Here is a 10,546-nt window from a genome sequence, read left to right as displayed (position 1 = left end):
ACTAAAATTTCTCTCAGGATTTGGCTTCTGTTCACGTAGAGAAAGCTCTCTGGGTGTCATTTGCCTAATCATGCATTTAATAGCCTCTTCTTACAATCCCATAACTAAGGATGTGTCAATAATAAAACCATTCAAAAAGATGATTTCACGAGACGCACACGGACGAAACGTAGCTGGGTGTCTGAGGGAACACTTTGATACCGACGGACGCAACTGTACAGGGACTGGAACTGCAAACAATATGTTTTAGTAGGGAGAAAAAAAGTCGTCCGTAAAAACAGTATTCTCCCAAAATACGAAATTCATTGAGTTATTAAAGCTGTTTTATCGCCTTTGGTTCGTTTAAAAAAAAAGCTAAAAAAAAATATACTAAAATACCACACATCATAGATGCTGACTAAAAATGAGACTGAGAACGTTTCCATTAATTGATTAAAAAATATTATATTCCTTGATCACATTAATGAGCCAGGACCACCATTTAAGTTATAAAACAAAGAGACAGAGCAATACTTAGTACCGCCCAGAGACAAGCGACGTTAAGCACACGGAGCGAGAAGTTCAAAGGCTAAACTACAGCCCTTAAATCCTGCAGATATCCACCATCAATCTATATAGAAGCATTTTCAATTACTTAAGTACATTATCTTGAAAAGGGAAAAGCACCACCAATCCACCGCAATTAACCGAGCTAAAACTGAAAGTCTACTAAATTTCTCACGCTTGCTGATCACAGCGCTTAAAGCGTTGTCTTAGATCAGGGACTTTCATAGACATGTCATATATAAGATAAACTAGAACTTTTAAAAATAGACTTTTCAGACATTTTTCATAACGCAAAAATCAATACAAGTGAAAAGCTGTCAATATGACAGCAAACCGGGTTTTCTTTTATGTAAACTGTATCCATAATCCATGTCAACCCTTATCCAGTGAAATGGAGTACCCTACATGTATATGCAACATTTTGCCAAAAAATGAGTAAGTTCAAAAGCTAGTATTTTTTTTCATAAATTATCGGAAATCAAAATCCTAGCAATATGCACACCTCTGATATATGTACAATTGATATGCAAAAGAACAACTTCCTATCTTGAGAACTGTAGGAGGAGTTATCCGTACAATGAGGGTACCCTATATACAACATTTTGCCAAAAAATGACTAAGTTCAAAAGCTGGTATTTTTTCGATAAATTATCGGAAATCAAAATCCTAGCAATATGCACACCTCTGATATATGTACAATTGATCTGCAAAAGAACAACTTCCTATCTTGAAAAATGTAGGAGGAGTTATCCGTACAATGAGGGTACCCTTTTGGCAGCCGCCCGCCCGCCCGCCATTTTCACCATTTTAATAACCGGATTTTTCCGTTGGAAAACCCGGTTAAAAAATGCCCTCCTACATGCTGATATATAACTATATACAGAGTAAATGGCAGTGTGTATTAACAAAAACATCATATTTGTGGACGATATTTCTTTAAGAAATGGATAGATTAAATTCATGCATATTTCAAGATCTTAAAAGAGAATTGTAACACTGAATATAAATAATTAACTATGATATTTGAACATTTCATTTGTCAAGTAATCTGATAATTTAAGAGCTATAAGTTTTCTTATAAATAACTTACATGTACCAATGAAATGATTTGGTGTATAAAAAAGAATTACAATTGCAATCGAAAGACTATGTAGCCATTTAACACAGATCTAATTTTTTTCATTTGTGTGTTCATACTGAACCCGTTTACATGTCTAAATAACATCTTTGATACAGAGAAAATAAACATGATCAATAAAAGTTGGATGACTTTGATTTTACTATCTCATTTTATTTTGTCAACATTATTCAATTTTTAAAAATCATTTCAGGAATTTTCATGTATATAAAACCCTCTATTGACTTGGGCAGCTTCAGTGGAATGTTTACATATTTGTGACAGAAATTTCACTAGAAATGACACATTCAATACTGCCTTAACAGCAGATTAACAACACAGTACAATTTAACTATAACAATCTTTCCATTATAATTTTTAATAATTCATATAAATATGGCTTCATAGAATTTCTTATATACACTATATTGAACATAAAACATGTTATTCATTTCCTTGTATAAAATGAATTAATTTGGTAAAAATAAAAAAAAATCTTCATTTAAAAAATCACTACATATTCATACATTTATGTTAAATAACTTCATACACTCTTGTACAAGTACAATTATCATATCATTAGAAAAAAATCTATTCTTTTTTCCTAGCATTGTCAAATTGAACTCCATTTTCAAATCAGGTGATCAATTCCACTTACTCTACAATAACATGCTTAAGTCTAAGAAAAAAGTCAGAATTGCTTTTTAAATGCAAGCTAGCATAATGCTGATGAAAACAGATCCGATATTTTTTTGCGTTTTTGAACAATTTCATTAATCATTATGCTCAACCCAGAGGACTTATTGCTTTAATAATAGATGTTCACCCTATATTATAACTGAAACAAATCTCTTTGGCATATCATAATACTTAATTCCCAAAGTTTTACAAAGACAATTGGATGTTCTTGCCAAGTGAAAGATGCATGTAAATAAAATAAATTCTTTGTCATCACAAACATAAATTGCCAATTGAAATAAATTTTCAACAAACTTTGCGTTCATGCATTTGTGATACAAGAATGATAACTCTCACCTCCATTATTGCAAAAAAGAAATCTTTGTTTCCTTCAATACATCCATTTTTATCATAAGCCCAAGAGCTTGCAAATAGATGAAAATCTACACATCTATATTATAATTCAATATAGCAGTATACATGTATGTGATGAACAAATGCTTTCTTTCATCCTTTCATAGAGAATATAACCTTTGACAAATTCTATTTTAATTTATCCACCAAATTTCCTAATCTAGCTAATTCCATTGGCTTGGGGTTTCTCTGCTTCGTTTTTCATTTTTTCAGCGTCTTTTTTCTGTTTCTCTGCAATGACAGCAGCTGCAGTTTCTGCTTTGGCATTGGCAAGAATTTCTTTGGCCTCTGTATTCAATAAAAGTTCTGCTACCTGAAGTCCTACTCTTTGAGCTACCTCTAGGGTTGCTATAGAAACTTTTTCACTGCCTACGATGCCAGCGAACTCTCTTGGGCCATTTGGAGACACAGTTGGCTAAAAAAAGAATCAATTTCATTTATTAAGAAGACTGCTTATACTCATGAACAATTTAAATCCTGAAAATAAAACTGAAAAATAAATTGAAACCCTGCATAGTCATCTGTAAACATTTATCTTAAAACCTTTTCTCATGATCAAGGAGAGATGACCCCCAAAAACAGGAAACTGTACAAAATGATACAGCAGTGAGAGAACTTCATAGTTTTACATTCTTCATCATTAAATGATTAGACTTTCTCAGCTATACTCATATATTCAACTCAAATACCAAATCAGAATTGCTATCTTAATTATTTCATGAATTATATGCTGTTCATTGACAAAACAATACACGTACATGTACTGTTGATCCCTTATTTTACGCTAGTACTTAACCCTGAGATTCTGTCATATGGTGTCAAATCTTGAAAATATAAAACTGTTATCATGCACTGAATTTTTCTTCATTATTTTGCATAAAGTGCACTACTGTAAGAAAAACAAAATGGGGTGCTTCTCACAATTTTATGCAAATTTAATTCCTTGCTTTTAAATAGTAATCTACAGTAAAGGTATATGTATATCACCATACCTTTTCCTTCTCTTCAATAGACTCCGGAAGACTGTCGCACGCATACTCTATCCTGCCTTGTTTTCCGTCAATGCTGAAAACCCCACCAGTCAGGGATAACTGTAAAAACACAAAAATCATAGAGTTGAAAAAATGTCTTTACTTTTCATCATATACAAGATATGCACAATATTTCCCATGGCTTATGCATGGAACATAACTAAATTCATTGAACTCTCAAGTTCTCATAGTCGGTTGCTGAATTTTGTTTTCTATGTATTTGTTCCAAAACTTTTTGTGTTCACTTCGACTGACCTTTCCATCTTTAACTTCTGAGAAGGCGGAGACTGGCACACTGCACCCACCCTCCTACAACACAGAGAAATGGAGTCAAGTCAGGCCAAACAACAGGGACAACTATACACTGTACATGCATGGACCCCTGCCTTAGTTATACATTCATTCCACAGTATAATATTACAAAAATCCAAAAAAATATTTCTTTTCTCTATCAGAATCAGAACTCTAGCTCAGTATAAAATAAAGGTGATTCACATTCATTGTTCACTTTATATTTTTTTTCAAATGACTATAATTCATTTAATGCAGTTTATCAAATGCACTTCTAATGATACTACCACAGGCAAAAGCTACTATGGGCATTAACAATAGAAGAGCTGTACACACCAGTTTCTTTAGGAAGGCCCTTTCTGCCACACACTGAATCACGGTTTCTGGGTGGTGGATCTGGGAGAGGAGGCTGAGGGTGAAGGGGTCGCTGTTCCTACACTCTACTGCCATGGCCCCCTGAGAGACAGCATACATACAGGTATCCTTGTCCAAAACCTGTCCATGAAAATAGAGTAATTGATATGCTAGTAAATGAGTCATTGTCAGAATACAAGAATTTCTTGACTTAAGGAGTTTAATGTATACATAAAAAAACAACTTTGCTTTGATTTGTAAAATGTTTAAGTAAAACTGTTATATGCTATCTGACAGAATTTTTCTTTTGAATGCCATTTCTATATTATGTTTTCATGCCTTATCCAATTGCTAGTTATAATTTACTACACATCTCTTTGTAAGAATATCAACAATGGAAAAACATAAAGTAAGGCAAGCCTATCATAATAACATAGTAGACTGAACAATTTTTAAATCCTTAATATTTACTTGGCTTTCAACATGTTCAAGTAAAAATTTTTAGTACTGTATTAAAATACTGGATTGCATTGATTAGTCCCCATCAGAAATATCTATATATGTAAGTACCTGAGAGATTCTATCCGGCCATCCCATCCGATGCAAGCCAGCTTCTGCTAGAATAATGGCAGAGTATTTATTGTCCTCATCCAGCTTCCTGAACCTCGTGTTCAGATTTCCTCTCTGATCGATAGTTAAGGAACTTCTTAAATCTTTTACGTGTTATGAGAATTTCTTTGTCAAAAAAAAAACCAAACGACAAAAAACACACTAGACAAAAAACACACTAGACACACTGACCTAGAACAATGTGTGCTCCCTATGTAAACATTTCAGAAAGAAACTTTATATTTTTAGGTATTGTTACTTCCTGTTTCTTTCAGCAAAGTACATAACAATGTGAAAAGGATACGATATTTTCAAATTTGAAGTGTGGGAACTTCCTTGCTAGCTGTGCAGCTCGTCTCAAAGAACTTGTTCCAATTACACTGAAAAAAGAAATGATGCTTTGAACAAATGTTTTACTGGATAAAATATGAGTGATATTTTACATGTACTTGTGACAAAGACTTCTAAATCCTTATTATATTCATTTTTTCTTTTGCTCTCAAATGACAAATTTTTAATGTATTTTCTCTCTAAATAAGCTTCACTGCGGATTTGTAGCTCTCTAGTCTGTCATACACTGGTTCATCTTTTAAAAAAACTATAAATATAGATCTATACATGCAGTCATGATAAGTTCACAACAGTATTTACAGCTAGAAGCTTTGAAATAATTCTTTGAAGGAATTCTGAGGTAATTATATCTTTACCTTCCTTCTGGTAAGTCTTCAAGCTTCTTTCCAGCATTTGATGGATGCATCACCACTGCATCATAAGGACTGTCTCTCCTAAATAGAGAAAAAAAATATACTTATTGAAACCTGCTCTGTCTCTGACTGCAAAATGTCTCAATGAATTTTTCTGGCCTAGATAATGCAATGAAATATCATATTCATGAACAGTTGAGGGATTAAGATTCTCAGACTGCATGATTCCATATGGTACAGTACATACAGAATGTACACATATGTATATACATGTATATAAATACTGCCAATAAAACTATAGGTACTGTATGGACTTACTTGTAGATACAGCCAATGAGCAGCCCCTCCGGTAAGGCTGTGGGGAGGTCCTTCAGGGAGTGGACCACAAAGTCCACCTCTTTCTTCTCCAATGCAAGCTCTAGCTCTCGTGTAAACAGGTTTTTCTCCCCTATCTGTGAGTAAACATTCATAGCACTGTCATAAATATTAAATATCATGAACTTTTTAATGTTTGCTAGTGTATCTATAAATCTAAATCAACAATTCTGCTTTGATTTTCTTGCCTTTCTACAAATTTGCATTGGACTTATCAATTATTCAGCAATTACCCAAGAATATGATAAAACACATGTAACACTTCCTCCCACTCCCATTATTTCGTGAAAACTAAGGGTCATGGTCATTTTCATGTTGTTGTTGAATCATACCTTTGATAATGCAGCATCCAACACTTTATCTCCAGTTGTCTGCATAGAAACTGAAAAAAACACACAAAGCCATATGAAACATGCATGTAATCATGGTAATATGTACTAATTTTCCATGTTGTTTATTCGATACATGTACTAGACTGAGTACATAAATATACAACCTACGTTCATGTTGTTTAACCTAAAAACAATGCACATGCTCTTAAAAAAAAAAAGGATCAATATATTTTGTTTTCAACTCCTCAGATTGTTAAGTAAATGAACATGTACCTGGTGCAGGTATGCACCAATATAAATACAACTTTTTAGTTTTATCAGTGTCTGTAAATCATGAATTTTTATTCAGTGATGCAGGAGAAAAATCTATATTAATATAAAAAAAACAAGCTTGATCAATTTCGTCTCATATTTTATCAATACCATTGTCAATCATTTTTTCAAACTACCAGCTGGTGTATACATACTAGCATTTCTATTTTAACGGATCAAGTGATAAAAAATCTGTAAGATCTCTTATGTATAAATGAAAATTTCATTTACAGATTGTTGCCACAGTTTTACATGTAACTTTTACTAGAAGTTGTGTATACTGGGTGCATGTACATGTTTAAGACACATACTCTCTCTCTCTCTCTCTCTTTTTTTTTTCTCTCTGTTTTCTGGTGTGATACTTACTGACTTCAAATGAAAGGTTTGGGTTGAGTTTTTTCAGCTGGTTGATAATAGTATTGGTTTGAATCAATGCAAGCTGTAAAAAACGAAACAAAACAACATAAAAAACAAGTAAAATCAATGAAATGTAAATGAAATCAATAATCTTTGCATATCAACTTGAACATCTACTGTATGCACTGAGGCAATTTAAAGTAACAACATAAATAAATTAACCCATATCTCTATGCTTCACTTCAGTGGAACGATCAATCAAGTTATGCTTGCTTGACATATGCTACAAAATTTTTTAATATCAATCCCCTTGTGTCACTTTTTGGAAAATCTTGAATATTAATTTATTTATCGTACATAAAATTCCCCATCCATGGCCAAGCATGATAAATAATTGAAGTACCACTAGCAGCAAACATTTATTCTCTTCAATCAAAGTTGCAATTAAATTAAACCATATTTTCTCAATAATATTGTGGACCTTATGGTCCTAACAGACCACATTTCCATGTACATGATGTAGTAAATGTACCGTTATATAGCTGTACTTCGAGAGAATGCAGTATATGTGCATGTGACTAAATCTATCATTCAATAATATTTTAATTATGAAGCATGTACAGACATACACATGTACCGGTACATTTATAAGGAGTCACTTGAACAACCTAATGAGTAAATTCTTCAGTGACACCTCATATGCCCAACAAGTGATGACGTATTGCTGATGACATGTTATTTGCTCAAATCCACTTGTAAACATAAAATACGTGGTTGTTCACTGTGACGTATGTTTCCTGAAATAGACGTGCATTAGCATCTATCACTGACATTGAACACTGACCCAAAGTAAACTTTTCGCCAGGTAAATAACTTTTTGTCGTAAGGTGAGACATGCACGGATCATACTTTGATATGCATGTGTCTAGCATTGGTCAGGAGTCCCGACTGCAAAAGTTGATTATCCTTATATATCATGTGAATGCATGACAAAAGAATACTATATAATAATAGATTGAACCAAAAGTCATGTGATAGTCAAGAATTCTTCTATTCAAGAATATGTTGATCTAGGCAACCTTTTGCCTAAATAGATATTGAAGTCACATGATGGAATGTACAATTTCATTCTATGTCTAGGCCAAAATCTTTACAGTCACATGATTTTGAAGGTCAATCATTTCCATTTGCTTCCATTCAAAGTTAAAATGTGGCTTACTGGCTTTACATTACACAACATGAAAAATATTCTCATACTGCCACTTTATGCTGTGCTCTATATTTCTTATAAAAATGCTTTAAAAACATTCTTATACATGTATATCTTTTCTTTCTTTAAGTTTTTGATAAAAGAAATTTATTATTGGTACAACATTTTTGTTATTTACAACTACAGATAAGATATTAGTAAAAGGGTGATATAAACTCATTGACTTTGAAGACTTTTACTCAGGTTTATCATTTGAAATTTACTGTGCTAATAGTACAACATGAAAATGTAAAGCCAATCATCTTTTTCCATAGTAAACAACAGGCGAATTCAACATGCACTATCACTATAAATAAGTGGATTGATTCGTTCATCTAAATCAATCATGATGGTCATAGTCCCAGCTAAGAAATCAAAACCCTATGCAATATTGCCGTATTTTATACTACAACTGTAGATGACAGTTTTGTAGGTGAATATGTTAATAACCTACTCAATTTAAAGGTAAAATGGGTGGGTGGGGGTTTGGACATTTATTTTTCAGATTTCTGAACATTATAATAATGGGAACCAGAAACCTTACATTTACCAATAATTTATACTATGATCATAAATTTTAGTCAAAGGTGGATCTATAAACGAACACAACTCAACATGGGCTTATTTGTAGATAGAAAATAGGGACATGGCCTCTCTTAGTATAAACCTCCTTCCTTCACGATTTAGAGACCAACATTGAAGACTTATATCACCCAGATAAGACATTCAGATAAGCAAGAAGACTATAGTACAGTAGTCTATTGGTATTTACATGTATGTGTAGAATTTAATAGGTAAAAAATAAAATTAAGTTTTATGTAATCAATTATTAGATACATTGTACTGTAAACATAGTACAATATATATGTGTATCAAAATAAGAAAGGAGTAATTTATTCCTTTGACCAGCAAATGTAAAAAAAAAAATATTATGAAGCTAGACTTGGATTAAAACCCATGATTATTTTGAATGACATTGGAATAAAAGCTAAATTTAAGTTGTTGACATGGATTTTTACGTATGTACGTGTTAAAATACATGTATTTCGTTTAATCAAAACTATGAATATTGTAATGTTCCTGCAGTTCCCTGTAGCAATGAACATTTACACCATATTAAGTTTAATCTGAATTGTTTTAAATATATTTTCAATAATTTGTATGTTATACAACTTTGACACACCTTCTTATATTAATTTTATCGGTTGATAACAACATGTAAATCTGATGTACTCGAGTATAGAGATAAAGATATATTTAATGACTTAGACAAAATAAAATTCTTCTAAAACATGAAGACTGTCTTTGATTTAACCTTTGCTAGCATCAGTTCAATATCTAGATTGTGAAATGTAAACAAAATATCAACAGAGGCAAGCGCCATCTGCTTGTAAAATTTTGTCGATTATTGCTACTAACCCCAGTAAAATTATCATTAAAACATTAAAACATACCTGACTCTTACGAGAACCGACTTTTACAACACTTTTAGTTTCCATTTTAGCAAGATAACTGAGAAATTTGTGACTGTTTTGAGACACACGTGTCAGAACTTCAAAAAACTTCCGGCTTTACTGATGAATACCGAGGAGTCCCAAACGTATTTATAATCTAAGGGCGGTCAAGGACATCGTGAAGCCGAGCCCGATCAGATGAGCAACTTGAGGTATGCGAAGGTTAGTCAAGAGAGCTGCATAATCACGTGATACTGTCATCTTTTTTATGAACAGTTAGTATGCGAATGTGGTATTGAATTTTAGAAATTAAAACGAATTTTTGCAAACTTTTCATCTTTTATGTAAAAATTACAGGGAAATAAACAAAATTTGAAATACAGGATAGAAGATTAGAGTTCTAGGAAGGCCAATATATGTACTTATATAGACCCCCTCCCACGGATTAAAATTTTGGAGAGATTGGCAAATATATATTTTTTCCCCCGGATAAATCTGCCCCCCCACACACACATTTAAAAAAACGATGTTAATTACGTGTCTGTTGTAATTATCCATAAATATTTTCGCACATATATTTCCGCATTTGTGATGTTTTCTTTTTCCTCCAGATAATTGTTTAACAGAATTCTCTTATATGATCATTTGATTCAAATCTGCAAAAGCATAACAAAGATTTACTACTAATTAGCCAACCATTTAATTGCGTCCAACGAGTTGTTA

The 10,546-nt window shown here is 32.5% G+C and overlaps 1 protein-coding gene across 1 annotated transcript; it reads right to left on the bottom strand.

Annotated features, from left to right (window-relative positions):
- Positions 1 to 341: 341 nt before the first annotated feature.
- On the bottom strand, positions 342 to 9,979 carry LOC105340121 (porphobilinogen deaminase). Its single transcript, XM_011446013.4, has 11 exons — positions 9,824 to 9,979; positions 7,130 to 7,202; positions 6,452 to 6,501; positions 6,063 to 6,196; positions 5,748 to 5,825; positions 5,345 to 5,420; positions 5,002 to 5,115; positions 4,414 to 4,572; positions 4,042 to 4,095; positions 3,748 to 3,846; positions 342 to 3,170 (listed from the first exon to the last, which is right to left on the bottom strand). Exons 1-11 carry the CDS (start codon positions 9,866 to 9,868, stop codon positions 2,916 to 2,918), a joined length of 1,137 nt encoding a protein of 378 aa, XP_011444315.3. The 5' UTR covers positions 9,869 to 9,979; the 3' UTR covers positions 342 to 2,915.
- Positions 9,980 to 10,546: the final 567 nt, after the last annotated feature.

This window comes from Magallana gigas, chromosome 2, assembly GCF_963853765.1.
Source record: "Magallana gigas chromosome 2, xbMagGiga1.1, whole genome shotgun sequence".
In the NCBI taxonomy this organism is placed as follows: domain Eukaryota; kingdom Metazoa; phylum Mollusca; class Bivalvia; order Ostreida; family Ostreidae; genus Magallana; species Magallana gigas.
The sequence above is the reverse complement of the archived record's forward strand: the minus strand, read 5'-3'. Positions and strand labels throughout refer to the sequence as shown.